Below are 24,103 nucleotides of genomic sequence, written 5' to 3'. Positions count from 1 at the left end.
ACAAAATCGTTCAAGTGGCTATTTAAGACTGTTTTTTCTGGGTGGGTAAAATGGCTCAGTGGTTAATGGTTCTTGCTGCGAAGCCTAATGATTTGAGTTTCATCTCTGGGACCCACATGGTGAAAGAATAAACAGAAAATTTTTTTTCCGCTCTAAGATTTGAAACTTCCCAATTTAGTACATTTCTTCACACGAATAAAAAAAAAAAATAGCCTATGTTGATTTTAAAGATCATGGGAAATGGTGGGTATCTTAAAATTTTTCTTACCTGAGTAGAAAAAATGGCTCTTTTCATAATTGTTAAGTCATCTCGATCCAAAATATTGTTCATGTCAGGAATTTCTCCTCTGTAATGAGAGTGGTGTTAGAAACAAAAACAGCTGCCACTAGTCAGGTACTTTATAAATCTGTCAGGCACACACAACTCACCTATTGTAATAATGCTATTTACTAAGATGTTAACACAGATTTAATATATAAATATTAAAATGTATTTATCAAATTAAGTCAATATATATTTGAACTCAAAAGCTCCTTCAGTTTCAAACTGTTGTATGAATGAGTTCTCCACGGAGTAAGAATTTCTGTCCACATGCACACACGGTCTCCTGTGTACAAGCCGTTTACTGGTATTGTCAAATGAAAGAAAATACTAGTACTCATATGAGATGACATCTTCAAAAGCTACAATGTCCATTATGTTTAGAACAAAATGCATGGAAGTGTCTAAACTGTGGCCTGTAAATGGTGAAGCCATAAATACTTATGTGTACACTGTTTCATCCCCAGTATTTCTCAAACTTCCTAATGCTTTAGTGGTTGTGTTGTCATAACCCCAAACCATAACATCACTTTCATTGCTACTTCATAACTGTGCTTCCGTTACTGTTATGAATCATAATGTAAATATCTGATATGCGACCCCTGCGAAAGGGTCACTCAATTCTCAAAAAGTTTGCGCCCCACAGCTTGAGAACTGCTGTTGAGCACTTACCTCAATAACCCATCGTAGAGTTTCTTTCCAAACTTTTCTTTCATAGAATGCACAGTGTCCCTGTTTGACACAGAAAGATTTTTACTTCAGGTGGAAGCATAACTTTTCATATTCATCTGTGGGTGTTTGAATGAGAATGGCAAACATAGGCTCATATGTTTGTCTGCTTGGTCTCCAGTTGGAGGAACTGTTTGGGAAAGATTAGGAGGTGTGGCCTTGTTAAAGAGGAGTAGCCTTGTTAGAGGAGGAGTGGCCTTGTTAGAAGATGTATGTCATTGGGAGTGAGCTCTGAGGTGTCAACCTGCCCATGCAATTCCTAGTTAGCTCTCTGTGCCTCATAACTGTGGATCAGGATGTAAGCCACCAGCTAATGTTCCAGCACCCTGCTGGCCTACGGGCTGCCATGCTCCCCACCATGATGGTCATGGGCTCTAACCCTCTACAACTGTGAATGCTGAATTAAAATTTTCCTTTATAAGTTGCCTTGGTTGTAGTATTTTTGTCACAACCACAGAAAGGTAATTAAGACACCATCTGTTCTGAAGGTGCTGTTGTCTCATTAGCATTCCTGGAAGTTACAGGTTTTTTTTTTTTTTTTTTTTTTTTTTTTTTTTTTTTTCATAGCCTCTCCTAGTATTTTCCTACTGGCCAATTTAGCGTGGTTGAAAAAACAATCCAGGACTAAGGCTTGGACAAAACACTTAACAGCCCAGAGTGCTGAAATTCTTTTTTGCTTAAGGTAACTTAGGGATAGTTGGGAGTGAGGAGGGTCAGTGAATAGAGGTTAGATAGAGCAAGTCAGCGAAATGTTTGATCACTGAGCTGGGCTGAGTGTAGGAGTCACTGAACCCATCTCCTTGCTTTGCTATACACTTTAATTTTTTTCTCTGTAAGAAATCTCCAACCCATCTTTAAAACCTACACATAGACACTTGCTCATCCCATGGTTGTTCATAAAGAAGTTTTCCTAGCACAACCCACCACATTCTGGGCATTGCACGGCCTAACCCCGCAGCTAGCACCAGGAGAATAGAGCATCAAGGAAGATGTGAAATCCAAGGGCACAGCTCACAGGTCACACACTTGGGCAAAACTCCCTTCACATGTTGCCTGAGAAGGCTGACAAGTGAGATTACCACAGCTGTTTCCGCACAGCCTGGCCCTTCAGAGTTTCCACGTTGAAATTGTTTGTCTTGGCAGGCATGATGAAAAACACCACGACAGTGACGTTACTCTTGTGCATCTGGGGAAGGTTAGAAAACACAGCAGCGTCACCCACCAAAGAGCAAAAGGCACCTGGCATGTGGACCTGAAGCCTGAGAAACACCGTTTTCACGTGTCTTCAGGGAGAAAGAATGCTGAGCACTAAACCACACAATGAGGACCAACGACTTTTCAAGACTCTTCAATTTTAATTGAAAACTAACTTCCAACCAGGAATTGTCAGCAATAAATATTTCCACTAAAAAAAAAAATAACACAATTTTAAAAGGCAATAATGGCTACTCATATCATTGTGTTTTCCTGTGTTAAAAACAAACAAACAAACAAACAAAAAAAAAAAACAAAACATGGGACCTGATAGAAAAAAAAATTCCTTCTTTAAAAGTTCAGATTGGAAATTCAGTGAGGATTTAATTCTGACTCATCCTTTCTAATTTCCTCATACTGATTTCTACAAATAGGTTTTTAACATGTTTCTATTATATATAGAGATGGTCCATGAGATGCATTTGGCTTTTAGGCTTAAAGTGGCAATCACGTGCTTCACACTTTAGATATAGCAGATCCTGTACTGGAGAACTTTAAATACACACTTGACACACAGTTCTTTTAACTATTATATACAATAAATGTGGCCGGTCTCATCCTGCTAATGTTAAGAAAGCATAGTATGTGTAATATTTTATACAAGTGAGCATAACCTGTTAGGAACAAAGATGATGTTTAAACTGGCATTTTTGGCATCTCTCATGGGGCAATGAGATCTATCAAGCAGCTTTAGAGTAAAAGCATAAACTAAGTTAAAACTGTGAGTACATGGATGTCCTTATGATAAGATTACACCCTGAGTGTGGGACATCTTTGCATCAGTTGTGTGGTCTCCGCCTTCTAAAACCTGACAGTCCATTCAGGATATCTATAAATGTCATAGGCTGTGAAGTTTATGCAGGTGGCAGGCAGCATACTCCCAACATAGTGTATATTTTAATTTCTCTAGGTATTATAATTATCCCTTCTCTCTAACTTAATAACAATGGGTTTTATTTACTTCACATCTACAAGAAAAATGAACTTTTAATAATTATGTGGGTGGATTTATTAATAATTACTCTAAATATGATACATGTTTGGTACAGTTATGAGTCCATTTACAAAACATGCTTTCTGGCTGTATTCCAGAAAATATGAACAATACTATGCTAGAATAATCCTTTTCACTTTAATCTCTTTTGCAGATAGGATTATTAATTTCTTTCTTATAATGCACTTTAGGAAGTCTTTCAGAATACTTGGCATAATATCTTTGCTAAGAGAGGAAAAAAAAAACTTATACCAGAAAAACTTTAAGAAGACAATAATACAGGATTTAGGAAAGCCTAGATTATCTTGGTACCTTTTTTGTTATTCGTTTCTTTGTTTTGAACTGAGTGTGTATGTGTGTGGGTATGTGCACATGAGTACAGAGCTTGAGGAGGTCAGAAGAGGGCACTGGATGCCCTGGAACTGGAGTTTTGGGAGATTGTGAGCCACCGTGGGGGAGCTAGGAGCCCAGCTCTGAAAGAGAGGCATGTGCATTCAAGAGATGGCTCATCTCCCCAACTCCCAGTGTCTCGATAGCATTCCACCTTTACACTCCTGCCATCTGTTCTATATTTTAATGTGATAGGATTTAATATAAGCTGGTCACATTAATCAATAACTATGGCAAGAAGTTGCCTCCTTTGGCCTGTGTTTCGCCGCTGAATCTGTTGGGAACCTCTTTCAAAGTTGGCTTCCTGAGCAAAGGTTGTGTGCTATTGGAAGCAGAACCTTCTTCATATTTCCAGGTAATGGGGCATGTCAGAGATAAACAGTTAGAATCTTTCAACATGGGCAGCTAGCATAGCCGGTGAATGGGGAGGAACAGAATCTGCAAGATCTGTCTGTCCTGTTTTATGGAAGACTAGTGCTGTAGCACTTGGCAGCCACAAGGGTGACAATCAGGACACTGCATCATCACCCACAGGCTACATCTAGTTTCCTTCCTTCCTTCCTTCCTTCCTTCCTTCCTTCCTTCCTTCCTTCCTTCCTTCCTTCCTTCCTTTCTTTCTTTCTTTCTTTCTTTCTTTCTTTCTTTCTTTCTTTCCTGACAGGGTTGCTCCGTGTAGCCCTGGCTATCCTGGAACTTGCTCTCTATATACATCAGGTTGTCATTCAACTCAGAGATCCAGCTGCCTCCGCCTCCAGAGTGCTGGGATTAAAAGTATGCGCTACCACAGCTTATATCTGATTTCTAATAGGTGATATATCACTCTCAGTTTGCTGTATCTGTTTTTCAACAAATTCCCATTGAGAAAAAAGACTATTAAAATGACTTTCTGACATATAGCATGCATAGTGTGAAATTTTGACTAAGAAATGTGCTTTAGAGCATAGAATAGACAAAGACACATGCGAGTGACATATGCCTTTAATATGTAAATAGAGTGGACAGGGTCATTTCCAGAATGACATTATCATTTAAAATATTTTATAACATCTCCTACCTCCCACGTTTGTGTGTGTGTGTGTGTGTGTGTGTGTGTGTGTGTGTGTGTGCACCTATGTGTGTGTGTGTCTATGGTGGGGAGGGTCAGAGGATAACTTCTGGCAGCTTGCTCTCTCTTTCCATCATGTGGGTCCTGGTGATGGAAATCAGACATGGCAGCAAACACTCTATTAGCTGATTCGTTTCACCTGCCTAAGGTTATTATTTTAAATTTCAGTCAAATGTACCGTTGAATATTAGGTTCTTCACGTCCCACAGCAGACCACCTGTGAGAACCTTGGGTCACCCCCCAAGAGCTTTCTTACCCTTAGAAGGAAATTGAGCCTGGATAAAGATTCAAGGAAGATGTCTGCTCCTTTGTTTGAGAACTCATACCTCCCAGCAATGAAAAGGAATAAAGTCTTCTCAAGATCAAAGTCCAAATGACTGAAACAAAACAAAACGCTTTCTAATAAAACATAATAACAACAGCAAAATCCACAAGAAGTCTGTTCAAAGAGAAGGGGGCTGGGGAAAGAGAGACATTTGTGATAATGCTTGAAAACATCTTGAAAAAGGTTTGTGTGTGTGTGTGTGAGAGAGAGAGAGAAAGAGGGAGAGAGAGGGTGTTGGACCTGATGTGTGGTTGGATCCTGCTCTGGTGCTCTGCAAGAACAGCATGTGTTCTTAACGCTTGTGCCATCTCTGCAGCCCCTGTGCTTTTATTTTTGAATAATCAAAAACATACCCATAAAAATGACCTCGAACAAAGTCCTGGATTCTGGCCTTGTACATGGCGTGAAGATTTTGAAATTCATGCACTGCAGAAAACCTCTTAACACTCAAGCCATTTGGAGTCACTACATCTGGAAAAGCAAAATAAAACCATGGTAACTTTTTTCCTGAGAAGGAATGCACATTCTCTGTCACCTTTAATGTCAAGGACTAAGATAGATAGATAGATAGATAGATAGATAGATAGATAGATAGATAGATAGATAGATAGATAAAAGGCAATTAGTGTGGGAAGGCAAAAGAAGAGGCTAGTGGGTAAATGGAAGTGGCAGCTGTGGTTTACTTTTCCAAGGTATTTAGCAGTGAGGTTAAAAAAAAAAAGACAGCATACAGCCCTTTAACAGGGCAGCTCTACAAGGGAAAACTCCATCTAGAACAGGAGAAAAAAGCATGAGTAATCTCAAGGAGCGCCACTGTGAACAGAAAAAAAGCAAAGGGAGATTAGGAGAGAAAAGTAGATATTGTTAGCCAAACTTCTGTAAGAGCCACGAGCATGAGAAAGAGTCTGCGCTGGCTGGGTTTTGTCAACTTACTAGCATCCCTGGGAAAAGGGAATCATAATTGAGAAAATGCCTCTGTAAGACTAGTCTATAGGCAACTTTGTGGTGCATTTTCTTGATCAGTGATTGCTATGGGAGGCAGGGCGCAGTGTGGGTGGGGCTGCCTCTGGGCAGACCGTCCTGGATGCTGTAAGGAAGCAGGCTGAGCAAACCATGAGGAACAAGCCAGTAAGCATCACCCTCCAAGACCTCTGCTTCAGTTCCTGCCTTGACTTCCTGCCCTGACTTCCCTTCCTGATGGACTGTGATCAGGACATGTATGATGAAACAAACCCTTTCCTTTCCAATTTGCTTTTGGTCCTGATTTTCATCACAGCAATAGAAACTCTAAGACAGAGACCAAGAGAACCCCAAATCCAAGGGAACATTGAGAAAGAACAAAGACCATAGTGTAGCCCACCATGCTGCCACTGTTCTGTCCCCACACTCTTGTTTTTCACTTGTTTGTTTCTTTTCTATTTCACAAAATATGTTTATTTCTTAAAGGCCCACCTGTAGGCCCCCAGGTGGTATCTGAAAATGAGGAAACTGCAGGCAAGATCTCAGCAGTTAAGCAGGGATGCTGCATGCATTAGGGTGGCTCCGTAATTACCAGGCTTCCTCTTCAGCATGTGCTCCGCCTCGATGGCCGTGATCTCCGACACGGTGGTGAACACGTGGGCGCAGTGCACAGAGGCCCGCTCCATGCAGTAGCGGTGATAAATCTGCCTTTCCCCCGCCTCTTTGTCTATGTTGAACTGGTGAAAGCAAACACATGCGCCTTATGCAATCTTCTCCACAAGCCAAACAAAATCCACGATTCGTGAGCCGTTCTTCCTCACAGCTGTTTGAAGTTATCACGACCCCATCAAAGGGCTAGTGGATATTAAGCCACTTGCTAAAGTACAAAACTGGTATTTTTTCAAGCACTTGTTTGCTTCCTGTCTTCCAAACTGCTATTTCATCCAGTGTGAAATTTTGTCATTTGTGAACATGTTTTCTTATCCCACAGTTTATAAGTATAAGGATAAGTCTAACCTGCAAAGATGTTACATTTTCCCACAAACAATGAAGCATAAAATAAAAAGGTTAAAAAAAAAAAACAAATGGGGGGGGGAGCATGGAGAATGGCTCTGCATTTAAGAGCACTAGCTGCTCTTGCAGAGAACACAGATTCTCACATGACAGCTCACAACCATCTGTAACTACATTTCCAGAGGGCTACTGCCCTCTTTTGGCCTTAGAAGACACCAGGCCCACACATGGTACACAGACATACACACACTCAAAACACCTATCCACATAAAAAATAATAAAATAAAACAAAGCCTGACAATAAACTTGACACTGAATGTTTGGATAACTATTGTCCTATTTAATTTGCTAAGAGAAAAAGAGTAGAGTGATTTTTTTTTCTTGGTTATATACTTCTTCCAGGCTAATACCAAAGAGTGCACACTCACTTTAAATAGATGCTATGTTAGAGTGTGGGCCCATCGGTCTTTCTGTCTTGGTTTGGTTTTGGTTTTGGCTTGTTTGTTTTTGAAACAGGGTTTCTCTCTCTGTAGCCATGGACCTCACTCTGTAGCCCAGGCTGGGCTCCAGGTTAGAGAGATCTGCTTGCCTCTGCATCCCTAGTGCTGGGATTAGAGACGAATATATTTCCATGAAATATCATAGTGCATCCTGGACATTTTAGCTAAAAACAAACCAACCAACAAAAAACAGGAACCCAGAAACGAAATCCTTAATTAACCCTTTAATACGTGGGCTTCCTTCATTTCGCTTGCTCGGTGTCATAGTTCACAAAGCTTCCTGTGCCACTGCCAGTGTCCAAGGGAAAACAAGTCACTCATAAGCACTATCATGGATGTCCTCAACCTACATCCAGCTCTGCTGACGACTGTTGTGTTTAGTCCTCATGAAACTCACTCAGGTGTTCTGTCTTCATTTTACAGGCCAGGAAACAGAACCCTGCAGAGGTCTGGTAACTCGCCCACGGTCACATTTGCATTAAATGTCTTATTTGAGGTGTATAATTTGCTATGTTTAAATATTGTCTAAATCTGTCTCTAGTGTGAGCAGGGATCAACTGTAGTAAAAAAAAAAAAAAAGAAAAAAAAAGCTAATGAATTTCACTAAAAGCCTGTTTTTGGCTTGGGCTCCACTAGCAGCCAGCAGAACAGTTCATGAAAATGATAAGCTTGAAATACATATCATAAATCTGAACATACTTTACATAGGTAATCATCATTGAAGGCATAATGACGTAACTATTACCTGTAATCAAAGGGCTTGTTGTAATCTCTCTGTGTTCTGTGCTGTGTCTGTTCCTAAGTAAAACTATGCAGTACACATTAGTTGTTTTTTTATTGTTAGTCTGTGAGCACACACAGTACTCTAGAGTGAAGGAGTCCATGGTCACGCTCAGATCCAAGCCTGACCCCTCAGCACTCGCTGCGCAGGGCTCATCACGAATCACTGGCTTGCCCTCATTAGCTGACTGTTACCATACACTGTTTGCAGGTCTCCTTGCTCTCCTGGATTTCTGAATCCTTTGCTGACGTTATCTAAAGCCTGGGTTTAAGCATGAGCTGACCTTTTTGTAGGGCAGCTCTCATTAACATTGCTGACTGCACAGCAAGAGGCTTTCAGAAAAAGCCTCCTCGCATCCCAAATGTGTAACTTTGGGCAGCATAAACTTCCCGAGCTACTGATTACTATTCATGAAGGTGGATCTCCAGACACACTCATTCTGATTCATAAGATCCCAGAACTTGTAGAGCTGGGAATGTTTGTTTAAACTCAAATTTTCAGCTTCCTAATTTTTCTAATAGTGGAACCAAATCTTTAAGCCCTAAACTGACTTGATAAGTAATATAGATATAGATAGATATATCTACATTATTAAATTTAGGGCAGCCATATGTGTGCTTTTAATAACCTTGCTGACTTTACAATGTAAAAGATGCTTTGGGGCTGCATAGACAGCTCAGTGGTTAAAGGCATGCGCTGCTCCTGCAGAGGACCTGAGTTCAATTCCCAGCACTTACATGAGCAGTTCACAGCAACTTGTAACTCGAACTCCAGTTGATTTGATGCCCTCTTTGGCCTCCAAGGGCACTTGCACAAGTGTAGCATACACCCACACAGATGTATAAATAAAATTAAAATGTAAAAGATAATTTTATTATGCTAACTTAGCTGATGGAAAATTGAAGAAAGATTGAAAAACTGAATGATTTGTGGTCGCAGAACTGGGCAATCTGTAAAATGGGCAAACACAAGTCAGCACATGCTGACCTCCAGTCCCAGTGGCACCTGCTTCCTTGGCCCTGTACACACTTCACGTGTGCACCGCAGAGCTACAGAAAGCAGCTGGGGCGTTTGTCCAAAGTGTTCTACAAGAGCAAACTCAGGTGGAGAATAGAGGAAATACGGCTCAGGCACCTCGCTTTTCTACTTGCCAGGCATCAGACTGTGGATTCAGGAAGGAACAGGAACCTGTGCCTGCCTATACACTGTCTCTCTGCTATCATGCCCGTCTGTATCTATTTCCCCAGAGAAGGGGCAGAACTCGGGGCTCTAAGCCTCTGTACTTCACTGCACCCCGAGCAAAGCTAGGCTCCCTCCACCTCCATCACCCAGGGGAAGCTGCTCCCATGAATTCTGATTAGCTGAAAGGGCATCGCTGCCACGCGGTTGTTAGCTGAAATGTAGAGATCAATATTTTTCCCCTTTGGGCTTCAGTGAGCTGAAAGGAAGGGGCTGAGAGGCGCTGGTGGGTGGTTTACCTTGTCGAGCTGGTTGTAGAAGTCAGTATTTGCTGCACAGAGGTACCGCCCAAGCAGAGTGGCATGGGTCGTAAACACCGTGGCGATGGGGAGTTTCCTGGCACGGGAAAGGATGAGCCCGGTTCCCGCCTGCCATTCATGGAATTGGGCAATGATGTGTTTGCCATCTGCATGGTCGGTCACCTGCACCACAACAAACTCCTTTAGAAAAGTGATGGTGATGCTTTTTCTTGACCCTTGCCCACAGCAGAAGGACAGGCGTGAGGGGTGCAAATCCTGTCCCTCCCAAATGGGTATAAACGTGAAACAAACTTAGCAAGAGAAAGTTGGATTCACTGACTTGTTGGTCATGTCTGTCTTTAATATCTTAACCCTGCCTTTCAGTAATCGGTCATATTTATTTTTGTATCCACAGAATAAATATTATTAATAAATAATAAATATTCATTATACTGTTAGTAACTTGAATAAATATGTCATCAGTAGTAATATTCACTGAGTAAATGACTCAATAATAGAAGTAATGCTTTAGAAGAAACCAAGTAAGCTTCTTTAAAAACAAAACAAAACAACAACAACAACAAAACACCACACACACACACAAACCACATGGTGGCTGGTCTCCAATTTGGGGCCATGTCTCAGGCAGGAAGACTATGGAGGAAGAGTTGATGGCACTCACTACTGCCACAGGACTGTACATATCAGTCATTCTGACAGACTTTTCACACAGTACTTACCTGTCTTCGCCCCAAGTACCACCAAGAAGCTGCCTGCCCACCTTGTCCTGTCAGCCCTTGGTAGCTATTGCACAGGACTTCATCAGAAAGATGTGATAAGGGGAGCTCTGTCACAATACCCTTCGCTCCCCTCCCCTCGAGGGCTCTCATGCCTTCAGATCTGACTTCCAGGTTAGGTGTAGCCATCTGGAAGTGATGAGAGGCCTGCAAGGAAATCTTGCTGCTGGGCTTTGAAGGGTTAAGAGAATAGAGGCTGGGCTAGTTTAACAAACCCAGTTTGTTTGTTAAACTCTTACTCTGAACACACCTCTGGGCTATCCTGCTGCAAAGAACTTCACTTCAGCCTTTAGCGAAAATGGGGACGTCAAAAAGTCACTGTAAGAGCACCTGCACTCATACCTACACAGTGTTTCGAGTCTTTTCTGATGTCTAGAGCTTATGTATACTTTCCATGATGTGCACCTCTTTTATGCACATATTTTGTGTATCATCTATAAAAGCAGACAATATATAAGCGATATATCTGGGTGTTTTATATACTTGATTTCATTTAAATGCTACACAAGATGAATAGAAATAAGTTTTACTACTCTGTTGCAAATGGCACATAGTTTAGGAATGATAAATACTTTCTTAAAAATCCTTTTAAAAACGCATTGTGACAATCAATAAAAGCATCATGTCCCACTGCTTGCGTCATTGCTGGATCCTCAAGCAGTGGGCTGCCCCTCTGTCATTATGCCACAAACTGTACCTCTTTTAAGAACCAGGCAGTTAAAGACCCAAATATGAGCATGTTGTTGGCTTCTCGGTCATGATGGGGAATGCCAACACCGCATGCTTCCCAGAAGTCACCCTTCCACCTGTCCAGATTCCATGCAGAGGAGCTTATGTCAAAGAGCACCACGGAGGGACTCCCTTCTATCAGCCATCTTCCAAAATGCACCTGACGGGAAGAACACACAGCCATCGTCTCATGAAGTATAACGAAAGAGAAGAAAGCATATTTGAGTTAGAAGGGGTAAATGTTACTTGGAGAGGGTTATGACTTGCACGGGAAAAGTCCTCTCCAGGCTCATTGATTTGGTCTCTTAGCCCCAGTTTGTGGTGCTGTTTGGGAAGGCTGTGGAACCTTCAGGAGGTGGAGCCTCACTGGAAGAAGGCCTTGGAGTTTTATAGCCAGGCTCCACTTCCTGTGTACTTTCTGCTTCCTGGGTGCTGATGCAATGTCAGCCAGCCTCCTGCTCCTGCTCCCATGACTGTCCTGCCTGCTGCTGTATTTTCCCTGGTGAGCTACAGCCCTCTACAACTGCACATCCTTTCTCCCTGACTTTTGTCAGAATAATTTATCACAGACACAAGAAAAAAACTGAGACAGAAAACAGTGGCAGACCACTGTGTCAATGTGAAATGTTTCCTCAAAGAAAAACACTCAAGTGTTGAAAGCCTTTGAAAGTTGGTATAACTCTGGAGTTTTCTGTATATAAGATCATACCATCTATCAATAGTGAATGTCCCTTATTTCTTTTTCTTGTCTTATCAATCTGGCTAGGATTTCTGGTGGTAGGTCACATAAAAATAGTAAAATTTGCATACATTTCTTGTTTTAGATCTTAGAAAACTTTTAATTTTTAGACCATAAAGGTACTAACTGACTCAACTGATGAATTCATTCATGAATTCACAACAAAAAGCTGTTGTGACCCCTCCTGGTTTCTCTTTGCGGGTGTTTACTATAAGCCGAGCAACCTCTAACCCATGCTCCCGCCACTGTGACATTCCATTTCACCACATCCCCAAAGAGATGATGGCAGCTAAGCACAGACTAAAGTCCGGAACCCAAACAGATAATTCCTCCTGGGAACTGTCTCTTGTGTGATTGTGTGATTGATCATCAGGCTGCACAGCATGGGGTAGTGATAACATCTGATGTTTGAGCTTGAAGCTGGAGGAAGCAGCCGTCACCCATCGGAGTGACAGCTCCAAATTCTGCTCTTTGAAAGGCAGGTGTCCAGATCATGTAATGTTTAATTTTCTGTCCCATTTTACCTTCTTGTGACTCTGTGTTCATAGATACTGGGTTTCACGCCATAGCATGAGAAGCACCTTGTTACGGAGTCCAGCCTTGCTTCTGATTTGGGATTTTTCTACCTTAGACTCTCAAGTGCTGAGAGGACAGTCATTTGCCACCAGTTGGCTAGTCTGAGTTTTTGCCTGCATGTTTGTCTGTGTACTGTCTATTTGCCTGTTTCTCAAGGAGGTGAGAAAAGATTGTTGGATCCCCTGGTACTGGCATTACAGACTTTTCCTCCAACTTCCTTTTTGTCAGGGTGTTTCTATTACAGCAACAAATATATTATTTTACTTTGTACAGTATCAAGGCTCTAACGTAGATCCCTGTGGCCTCATGCATGCCAGCCAAGCACTCTACCATTGAACTACATTCACAGCCCCATCACAGCAACAGAAAAGAAACTAATATAGAAACAGTTTGCATCAAAGCTTGCTCCTAGTCAGTAAAGCCCTATTGAATAACATCATCAACTCCTATGATTCTGGTCACAATTAATATACAACTTTCTCTACTCTGAATCTTCCTTGGGGATACTCACTTATTGTCCTGTTAGGGAACTTTAGCTTTCACAAGATGCCACAAATGCACTCTGTGTAAGAACAATCATTGTCTTGTTTGTAAATCTACTCTTCTTCCCTAGTAGGTGGTTTTCTTTTAGGCATTGCTGGAAGGGATGTGTGTGTGTGTGTATGTGGTCTGCTTTCTGGTAACAGTTCATTGAGAGTTACAGAGGGAAGAAAGAGTTAGATCTTTTACCTGGCAGCCATGTTTGTTCATTGCATCCATGGCTTTCCTGACAGCATCATTGTTGGGCTCACACTGTTCCACTTGCGTCTTCATATTGTGCTCAAAATATGGACCTATCAAGAAATAGTTTTCTCCCCATTCGTCTGCTGTTGTTTTGGCCTTGGTCTGAATCACAGTATAGATGCCCCCAACTGTAAGGGAGAAAACTTTGCATTATCATTCAAGTCAGCAATTCAAGAGATGAATTGCTATTATGGTGCTGTTTAAAGTAGCCACTATTCTAAGGCCACTGAGGTACATGTCAAAGTGGCAAGCTGGCCATGCAGGCATTCCAAGAACTCTCAAGACAGCACTGGAGGAAAGCAGTTCATGTCGTAGGGTGCCCTTCGCAGTTCAGTGCAAACACAGGACCAACAGCCACGGTCATGCTGTATGCCCTCACCAGGCATTCCCTTCACTGCTACTACAGTGGGTCTCCAGGGGGCTCTAGAGGGGCTCTAAAAATCAATCTCTGCAATTTCCTAATGCTCAGGAACCGGTCCCTCTCTAAGGCAAAAACAAGGTGCCTTTGACCAGGACTGGAAGATTTTAATGGAGGATATTTGACCAAATCCTGGTGTCAAGCCATTGATACAAATGCCAATTTTCATGTTCATGCAATAGCTCTCCCTGCCCATCCCCTTCCTAGAAGTTTTGTTTATTCCTCCTCCCTCTGACATTGCTGCTACCACTGTTAAAATATAAAGCTAGAAAGAATGCGCACACTTGACTCTAGCATGCCAACACCTAGAAAGCTGTCCCGAGGAAACAGGAGGAAGATGAGTGTATGAAGATATCCACAGTATCATTATAAAGGTGGAAAATTGGAAACAACTGAGACTGAACTAATTAAGTCACCTGGTCTAATGCCCAGTTTTAGCCTCTTAAATGGGAGTGAAATGCTGTTTAGCTCAGAAAGACAGATTGGAAAAGAAATAATGAAAGTTAGGGAAAGTTAGGGCTAATGAGTCTGGAAGTGTGTCTTAGCTCAGTGGAAGAGTGTTTACCTAGCATGAGCAAGATGCTGAGTTTGATTCCCAGCAACACACACACACACACCCCTTCATGGAAAAGGCGATATTTGAGCAAGAATAATATCACTTAAAAGGGTGATATTAAAAGAAGCTGGGCATGGTGGTGCACACCTTTAATCCCAGAACTCAGGAAGCAGAGGCAGGGAAATCTCTGAGTTGGATGCAAGCCTGGTCTATAGAGTTAGTTCCAGGACATCCAGGGCTGCACAGAAAAACCCTGTCTCAAAAATCAAAATAAGAAAAAACAAACAAACAAAACCCAACCAACCAAATAAATAAACAAACAAAAGGTTGATCAAAAAAGGTAAAAAAAAAAAAAAAAAAAGGAGGCAGGTGGGTATCATGGAGAAGAAAATTTCAGACAGTGCTGAGGTCAAAGCCAGGGCTTGAAGTTGGGGACAGAGTGTAGGTGAGAACGATGAAAGATAATTGAGGGGATTTGTGTAAGACTGGACAACAGGAGTGAGGAACAGTTCTGGGCAAGAGAAAGTCTCCAGGAAATTGGGCAAGAAATTTTCTGTGTCAGCCCTCAGTAATCAGGTATCAGAATATGAAACCACCCAAGGCAGTTTCTTTAGTCTTTTGTCCTTTCACTTTTGTAGGCAATGGATAATACAGGAAGTCCTCCCTGACATCCAGGATGCTTGCATTCCAGGCAATGGATAACTCAGGAAGTCCTGCCTGATATTCAGGTTGCTTTGCACAGTAGGTAATAACTCAGGAAGTCCTCCCTGACAGACAGGAGCTGGAAAAACCTGTCCCTGGTCCTCAGTTGGAAATCTCTATCTTGTCACATGTGTACTGAAAAGAATTTGTTTGTCACTGACATTTCTCAGGTTTTTCAATTAATCAGATACAGGTATTTGAAACCATTTTATCTTAAATTTTTTAATTTCAGTCAAGTTAATGTCAGTAAATCTTATTAATAGTCATAGACAATGGCCACAACTGCATCCATTAACATATGCTTTTATACATGCTTATATAAATCAGTTTAGGAAGATTTCACTCTTTTTGAAGTACTCAAGTTACAGAATCTGGAAGTCATTTGGCTGTTTTGGTTGTATATGTACCGATCTCACGTTCCTATCCCCAAAAACACATCTGCTGGAGTAGAAATGGTCATTCTTCAGGTAGAATGTGTCTACATTCTCTGCAGCTATCTCTCCAGCTCTGGCAGGACAATGCCTGTGTTCCCTGTGACAATGGATGACAAGCATCCTTAGCCTAGGCCTGTGGCTCAGATCAAAGAAGCTGCAGTAGGTAATAGAGTGACAGACTCTACCACGGTCACATGTCCTCCTGCCTATTCCTATAACGGCTGCTCCCGTTGGTCAGTGAAAAGGGTTTGTCCATACTAAGTTGGGAGAAGGAAGCGGGTGACTATTGTTTGTCCTGAAGCTGTGTGTGTGTGCCAGGCACTGCTTTTAACACCAGTTGTGTGTTTTGTGTGGTGGAGTGGGGGATGCCACTGGCTCAGTCACATCCACACCAGATAAAGAGGCCTCAGTCCCCAGCTACTGTGATACCTGTGACTTAAATAGCTTTCACAGATATCTTTTACCCCTTCTCTTCTCAAAATTATGAAATTACTCAAAGTGAAAGCCAGTAAAAGATGTTTTAACTTCCTTGTTTTATAAAAAAAAAAAAAAAAAAAAAAAAAACTACCAGTAAGCGAAAGCCAGCGAGTATTTGCTAACTGCTAATCAGTTCTGTAAGTAATTTATAACTGTTGTTTCTCATAGGCGTCATAAAACACCATAGGGGATGATCCTGTGCTTATTTCACAAATGAGTAAACCAGACACTGAGAGACTTTGTGCTGGATCCGGTGTCACACATGGGTTGGTTGGGTTACGACTCTAGCTCGGTTTGGCTCCAAAACCTCCAGGCGGCAGAGAGTAAGAGTCCAGCTCAAGACATGGAGCACCAAATCGGCGGACCTTTCAAAGTCCCTGGGGGGAGATGATACAGGGGGGAAAAAATGAAGAGTTTCATGAAAAGATGAGTGGCATGGGGTTTCAGTGTGTGGGATGATGGAATGTTTTCTGCCCACATGGGAAACAGGAGCTAACTGAGATAGTTTGGGTTTAGCTTTCTTAAAAACCTCTAAATCACATTATCATTTTTACGTATGAGGGTGCATTGTGTCATAGCACATGCAGGACAGCCAGACGACAGCCTGTGTATGTTGTCTCTCCTTCCACCTGGTGGGTCCCAGGGATTGAACCCAGGTTCAGGGTAGCTACCGGTACATTCGTCTGCTGAGCACCTTGTTGTGTACGTATGGAGGGTGCCAACACGGGAGTATGTGCACGCCTGCGTGTACATGAGTATGTGTGAGTGTGTGTGAGCATGCGCGCACCTGTGCATGGGCATGTGTATGAATATCTGTGCATGTGTGTCTGCATGCGTGTACACAAGTGTGGGCTGGGGGGGCGCACATGTGTGCATTTTTACTAGATACTTTTGAACTAACAAATAGAATCCCAATGACTTACAAATTTTAAAGACACAGCTTTTCTTTCTATGTTCAAAATAATCACATTTTTATGGGGTGTGTGTATGAGAGAGAGGCATTTCTGTATGTATACATTAGGCAATGTTGAAGCAGGCCCACAGGTAATACTGCACTCAACAGAGAAAGCTTGAAGGCTCTCTGCATAAAAACTAGATAAGAAAGTGCATGGACGCTCACCACTTTACCAACACAGTGACAGGAGCCCATGCCAGAGCAGCAAGGTGTGAGGAAGAAACAACCAGTGTCCGTACTGGAGAAAAGAAAGTCCGGATGCTGCTATTTATGGATTACACGATCTTCTGTCCAGAAAATCTTAAAGACTGCACCAGAAAACCCCTAGAACTAACGAATCAGCCAAATTACAGGATCCAAAGTCATCACACAAAAACCAGTGACATTTCCATATGCCGAAAGCATATGGAAAAAAATCAAGAAAGCATTCCTGTTCACGATACAATAAAATTTTAACACCTAAGAATTTAACCAAAAAGATGGAAGATCTGTACCATCCATCAAAACTACAAAACATTGATAAAATAAATAAAAAAATGAAGAAAAGAGAGATAGACCGCATTCATGCATTGAAATAATTTAATATTGTTTATCTTCATACTATTCAATTCAGTATCTACGGAAATTCCAATGGCATTTATCACAGAAATGGAAAAACACAATTCTAAAATTCATATGGAAGCACAGAAGATCTTCAATAGCCAAAGTGAACTTGAGACAAAAGAACAAAGCCAGGGGCTAGGGAGACAGCCCACCGGGTAAGAGCACTGGCTCACTGGCTGCTCGTCCAGATGACCTGAGTTTGGTTGCCAGCACCGACATCAGAATGCTCACAACCATCTGTAACTACAGCCCCAGAGGATCAGACACCCTCCATTAATTTGTTCTATATTTAAAAAAAGGAATCAACCAAGAGGCATTATACTACCTGGTTTTAAAACATGCCACAAAAATGTAGTAGTCAAAATAGCATGATGTGGGCATAAAAATACAGAAGCCAATGGAATAGAATAGCAAGCTTAGAAACACAGCCGCACCTCTGCAGCCCGCTGACTTCTGACAGCGATGGAAAGAACACAATGGTGAAGGACATGATTCTAGGAAACTTGGGTGTCTGTGATCACAGCAATGGAACTAGCCCGAACTCTAAAGGAACTCAATACTTAAGCTGGAGCTATGAAACCACTGGAAGGAAACCCAGAGGACAGACTTCACAACAGTGGAATAGACAAGGATATTTTGGGTAAGACCCTCAAATCACAGGAAACAAGTAAAATCCTATCCAACCAGCAGAAGAACCAGCCAACAGGATAAACATAGGCTTGAGCAAGACACCATTTGCAAATTATTAGTCTCATTACAGACTGATATTAAGAGAATAAGAGAAACCCAGCTCAATAGTGAATCATCACTACCATATGGTAAGCAGCAAACTTAAATAGACATTTCTCAAATAAGCTGTTCCTACATCAATCCCAGCACCATCTGGAAATCTGATAAAAATACCAGGCCATCTTTCTCAGAAACCCTCTTACATGAGACCAAGAAGAAGGCCCAGCCAGTAGATGTTTGCCATGCAAGCCTGAGGACCTGCCCCACATGGGTATGCTGGATGTTGGCATAGACTTAGGATCTCATCACAGCAGAGGTGGAAACAGGCTCTGGCCAGACAGTCTAGCCTCAGCAAGCCAGTGAGAGCCTCTGTCTCAAAAAAAAAAAAAAAAAAAAAAAAAAAAAAAAAAAAAAAACCCACTTTGGATGAGTGCCAAACAGCTAGCCCATCATTTGCCAGTGATATTTCCAAACTCATGGACACAGAGACAGTCCTGGTTCAAATCAGTGGTCAAAAAACAAAACAGAAAAAGGCATGAATGTGGCAATGAATGAGACCTATAGGGATGGGGTAATATGACGGGGGGGGGGAGAGGAAAGAGGGTGGGAGTGAGAGTAAACAGAACACACAGATATGGAATTGTCAAAGAACAAATTCAATTAGTAAAAAAAAATACATTAGAAGTGTAGGACAAAATGGTGTGATTTGCAGGAAATTTGATACAATTGGAGATTATCGTAAGTAAAACAAACCAGAGTCAGAAGGACAAACACTGCTTGTTTTCTGTCATTTGTGGATCTTCGGTTTATCTCCTTAAAGGTAATAATTCATCAGGAGTTTCACAATCTAGTCCTGGCTGGTCTCTCATCTCTGCACAGACTCCTGTTTTCTCTCTCAGGTCACACTATGCATCTTGGTTTCCACACCGTGAGTCTTGGGTTGTGCAGTTCTCTCACACACAGGTTTCTCTCCACCTTGCCGCCTCCTTCATTGTCTTTGCCCCACAAATTCGGTGATTCAGCCCACCGCTCTCAGTACAAGCGTCTGTCAGGACAGCTTCCCTGAGCCAGACTATGCTGGGAATTACTCCCTAACCATCAACATGCAGTACAGCGTACAGCCTTGTTCCTCTGCACTCTCACCCATCACACTGGATGCATTTCAGAGGACTGGACGTTAGGTCTGCATTGCTCAAGCCTGGCTGTCTACTCTCCAAAGCACCTGACACCTAGGATACACTCAATGCTCTTTATTAAATAGTAGCTGGATAGTTGTAATAATAAATGCACGAATGAAGAGAAGGCAACCACCCAAGGCTAGTGTGGACAAGTAGGAAAGATTATTTTGAGAATTATTATTATTCCCTCACTTGCTGTGCTTTCCACATTTCTGTTGGCAAAATCCAGGCACTGGAGAACTGTTTTTCCTCCTTAAGACTTCTTTTTTTTTTTTCCCTAGGCTGAGAGATGGTTTAGGTGGTTAAGACCACTTGTTTCTCTTGCAGAGGACTCATGTTCATTTCCCAGCCCCCACATGGTGGCTCCCAACCCCATGTAACTCAGTTTGCAGGATTCAGACTCTCCCTTCTGGCCTTTGTGGACACTTCGTGTGCATGAAAAATGCCGTACATGTAGGCAAGCACTCATACATATAAAATTTAATTTAAAAAAAAGTATTGTTTTAAAAGCCTTTTGTTTTCTTGGATATGAGTATACTTCCTTGTTTGCCACAGATCATTGCAGTATGGCCAGGACATGCTGTATTCACTTTATTCAAAAAGCACCTGACATCTAGCTAGCCTACAGGTCCCTCCAACACACACACACACACACACACACACACACACACACACACACACACAAACCTTCAAAAATCTCTGATGTTTAACCATGGGTCCAAGCTTTTTACCTACAGAGCATTTCCTGAGGCAGTGGGCATTTTAATATTTAGTTGTTATGTGGACTTTGGAGAGATGAAAGTGTTCCTCCCATCTCTATTATGTGTGTGGTCACTGGGGGGCCCACGTGCCCTTTTGGGTATGAAAAGGGGAAGGTGGGTTCACGAGCCATACAAGACCTCACATCATATCCACAAACTGCGCAGGACTACAGATTCAAGTTAGATTTTTTTTTTTTTTTTTAAGGAGCTGCACTAGCCATGACCTGTCAGGGATGGCTAGAGTCATTATATATCTAAGTAAAACTTAGATTGAAGGTGTTAAATTTATGCTGAAGACGTCGACATAAGCAGATGGCACTATTTAAAAGCCAATTAACAGGAGCTCAGCAGTGAAAGACACTTGCTGCTCTGCCTGGGTACAACTCCAGCTCCCATGTGGCAGCTCACAACCCTCTGTAACTCCAGGTCCAAGAGGCTGGACACACTCTTCCAGCCTTTTCTGCACAGACACACTTACATACATGCAAAGCAATTAAAATGTTCTTAAAAATGAAAAAAGCCAATGGAACATGTACTATGTGCCAGAGACGCTTCTAGAGGTTCGGTATGTGTATCCCTAACACGTAAGACCCATAAGACTTCAGCTTTCATGACGCATCTCCTTATGTTTGTTCAATGGAGGGAAGAGAAGGAAGAAAGGCTGTAATGGTGTCAGCAGCCTGACACAGGTCTTCAGAACTGATTTCAGGCGCTAACTCCACCCTAGCATTTTCCCTCCAACTCTGTCCTTAAGTTCCTGCTTACCCTGCAGAGAAAACCTTTTCCTCCAGGGACACTTTGGGACTGTGTAGTGAGCTGGCCCTGTTCCCAGGAGCCATGACCTTATTCAGAAACTGGAGAGAAAGAATTGGTGACCGGAAAGGGGCGTTTGGAAAAGCTTTGCATGTAACAGTCCCCTTCTCTGTGCTAAGGTCAGGTCCTCTCTGCAACTCCTCACTAAGACAGAAGAGAAGGGTTCGTGCTCTGAGCTGCATCTGTGGGCTTCTATAGAGAAGAGTCCACTGCTAACCTTTTCCATGTATTTCATGTACTGCAGACCTTTGGACAGTCAGCATAAAGTGCAAAGCAGGACAGAGTTCAAATACAACCCTGCATAGGTGTGCCTACGCATGGTCACGTGGTGCACGTGTGGGAACATGTTCCTGTGGGTGCACGTGTGAGTGCGTGTGCACATAGACATGGAGGCCAAAGGTCACCGAAGCCCTGTTGACTTTGCCTTTTCAAACAAGACCTCTCGCTTGCCTAGAGTTTACTGGTTGCCTTTGGGGTCCACCCGGCTCTGCCTCCACAGCCCTGGGACAACAGGCATCGCTGCCCACGTGAGTTCTAGGGATGGAACCCAGGTCCTGATGCTTGCAAGACAAGCATTTTACTGACTGAATTATCTCCCCAGCCTCAGCAAACACAATTTTAACTCTGACAGGGTGTTGACTCTCCACACGTGCAAGGAAGAAACCGAATCCTCATTCGTTCTCAGTTCCCATCTTCAAACTGCAAAGGTTGGTACTACCAGTTACCCACTCAGCCCTCGGCCTGGCTTTGTAGGATCTTGAAAAATTCATCCTTCAAAACTCATTCACCTGTTCACATCCTCTTGAGAGTTTTAAGCCAGGCATGGTGGCACACACTTTAATCCAGGCCCTTGGCTCTGTGAGCTCCAGGCCAACCAGGACTAAACTGAGCTCATGCTCATGTATGAACATCCTTAGATAGAACTGATTTTCACATAGTCTTATAAATACCTGTATTGGGAAAATCAGTTAGGCTGCCTTATATTTCATCTAAAAAAATTTTAGGTTTTTTTGGTTTGTTTTTACCCTTTTTATTTTCTTTCTTACTTTGTGTATTGTACCCTTGTTTTTACCCTTTTTATTTTCGTTCTTACTTTGTGTTGCTAAAACCCAACATTGATTGTCTCTGTATATGCATAGCATTGGAGAAAAGTGAGTTTTATCTTTTCTCAGTACAACGTAATTTAAATTAAAATCTAATTCCAATCTTATCTTGAATTCTTAGAAGGATTTATTGAATTTTTCATAGCATGACAGGCTACTGTTTTTGATTAGTCCTGACCACATACACCGTCTCTAATAAAGGAATTGCTTAATTTGCATTTTTTATTCACGAGGAAAATGCTCAAACAAAACAATAACTTTTAAATTGCTATTCTGTCATGACATTAACTTAAAAGGTTGACATAAGCATGTGCATGCAGCCACCCACTGCCCTTTTCAGCCCTCTCCCTCTCCAAGCCGCACATGGTTTATGTTTTCTTTGCCTGTTGGGAAAGAGTTTTCCGACCCACAGACGTCTTCAGATCCAATGCTGCCTCACTACCTTTCGCTGTCGCTGGGGTCACCTGTGGCTCCTCATCTGCGTCCTGTATGCTGTGTCTGTGTGACACAGCCAGTGTTAGGAGCAGCACAAACCTTTGTTGGTCGCCTCCCAGGAAACTTCAAAAAGCAGTAGGTCTTCCACGGGGAGTCTGTCAGCTTCCCACACAGGGAGTCCGCCGAGGGAAGTCACGGACAGCGACCGGCCTCTGAGCATTCTTCGTTCAGACCTCTGGAGCCTTTGGGGACCTGTTTCAGCCAAACTGCAGCCTGCAGGAGATGAGCAAGCTGAGAGGTGTCAGCCTAGCGATCTCCTCTGCAGGGCGAACCAGCAAGGTGAAGAGGTCACATGAACTCGCAGCTAGACGAACAGTACCCAGCTCCTTTGCTGCCTTTAGGGCAGGTCTGGAGAGGGCAATACGTCACAGTTCTAATCCACACAGACACCCAAAAAATCGCAAGTGAAACCTGCCTGTTCACAGCGGGGCAGGTGGCCAGAGGACAGCCTGAGCACGACAAGAGTCCAGCCCTTTAGCCCTTGTCCTTTAGACCAAACTCCTACACTCCCTGGCTGCTTATTTCATCATTTGCAGAAACAGGAGCAGGAGTTTCCCTTAGGGCATCTGCAGAGTTTGTGGCAGTGCCTAGAATCTACCCCAGCGTGAATCTGTCTTCCTTCGGCCTCTCCCAACCAAGAACTTCGAATTTTATTTCTACTTTATTCTAAATGTGAAAACTGAATTGTGGCAAGGGGCTAGAGCCTGAGTCTCCTTACATACTTTGCTTTTTTTCCTTCTACAAGAGCATAAACCACAGTCTTTGTCTATAACACATAAACATAATTTTGATTGACTAATGATTGTCAGCCCCTATTTTAATATCTGAAGCGAAGTGAATTTTAGTCACATTTGTAGATTTTAAATGTCAAGTATTATGGGACTGACAGGATTTGGTAATTCAGTGGTCAGAAAAGTATTAAAATATGGGGAAAAGTTGCAAAAGAAGTCAGTCTCTGGACTTTCACCAGGATTACATCATCAGTAAATGCCTTCTATTGCGTTTCCTGTATGTGTCAGAATACAAATGTGCCAGGGCATTTATTCATACATGGAGACACACATACACATGTCCACTGCCTCCACACACCATAATTCCTAAAGGCCAGTTAGAAGCATGCTCAAGTTTTAACCATGTACTTTACAGGTTTATTTTGCTATCAGCATGTCTGTCTATGTTGCTATACTTTTTTTTTTTTCCTTCAGAAAATGGATACCTGCCCCAAATATTCTTCAAGTACAAATTTTAAGAATTTTCAGGCCAGTGAGGTGGTTCAGCAGATAAAAGACCTTGCTGCCAAGCCTGATGACGTGAATTTGGTCCCGTAACCCACATGGCAGGATTAGATAGGCAGCTAATGTTGTTGTCATATAATCTTTATACTCATGTTGGGGCTCACGCAC

The 24,103-nt window shown here is 42.3% G+C and overlaps 1 protein-coding gene across 2 annotated transcripts in view; it reads right to left on the bottom strand.

The window, feature by feature from the left end:
- The window catches only part of Gys2 (glycogen synthase 2), a 34,664-nt gene extending 11,539 nt beyond the window's left edge, over positions 1–23,125 (bottom strand). For both annotated transcript variants that reach the window (XM_055605612.1, XM_055605613.1), the window contains exons 1-10: positions 22,740–23,125; positions 13,423–13,604; positions 11,347–11,538; positions 9,853–10,035; positions 6,672–6,816; positions 5,473–5,590; positions 5,051–5,171; positions 2,131–2,237; positions 995–1,054; positions 269–347 (exon numbers count right to left, since the gene is read on the bottom strand). In XM_055605612.1, coding sequence (XP_055461587.1) covers positions 269–347; positions 995–1,054; positions 2,131–2,237; positions 5,051–5,171; positions 5,473–5,590; positions 6,672–6,816; positions 9,853–10,035; positions 11,347–11,538; positions 13,423–13,604; positions 22,740–22,860 — 1,308 coding nt within the window. In that variant the 5' untranslated portion in view covers positions 22,861–23,125. The remainder of the gene's footprint in view (positions 1–268; positions 348–994; positions 1,055–2,130; positions 2,238–5,050; positions 5,172–5,472; positions 5,591–6,671; positions 6,817–9,852; positions 10,036–11,346; positions 11,539–13,422; positions 13,605–22,739) is intronic.
- Between the last annotated feature and the right edge of the window lie 978 nt (positions 23,126–24,103).

This window comes from Psammomys obesus, unplaced genomic scaffold (assembly GCF_907164565.1).
Source record: "Psammomys obesus unplaced genomic scaffold, mPsaObe1.curated_primary_1811, whole genome shotgun sequence".
Taxonomy (NCBI): domain Eukaryota; kingdom Metazoa; phylum Chordata; class Mammalia; order Rodentia; family Muridae; genus Psammomys; species Psammomys obesus.
Note: the sequence above shows the minus strand (reverse complement) of the source record. Positions and strands in the feature narration are given on the sequence as shown.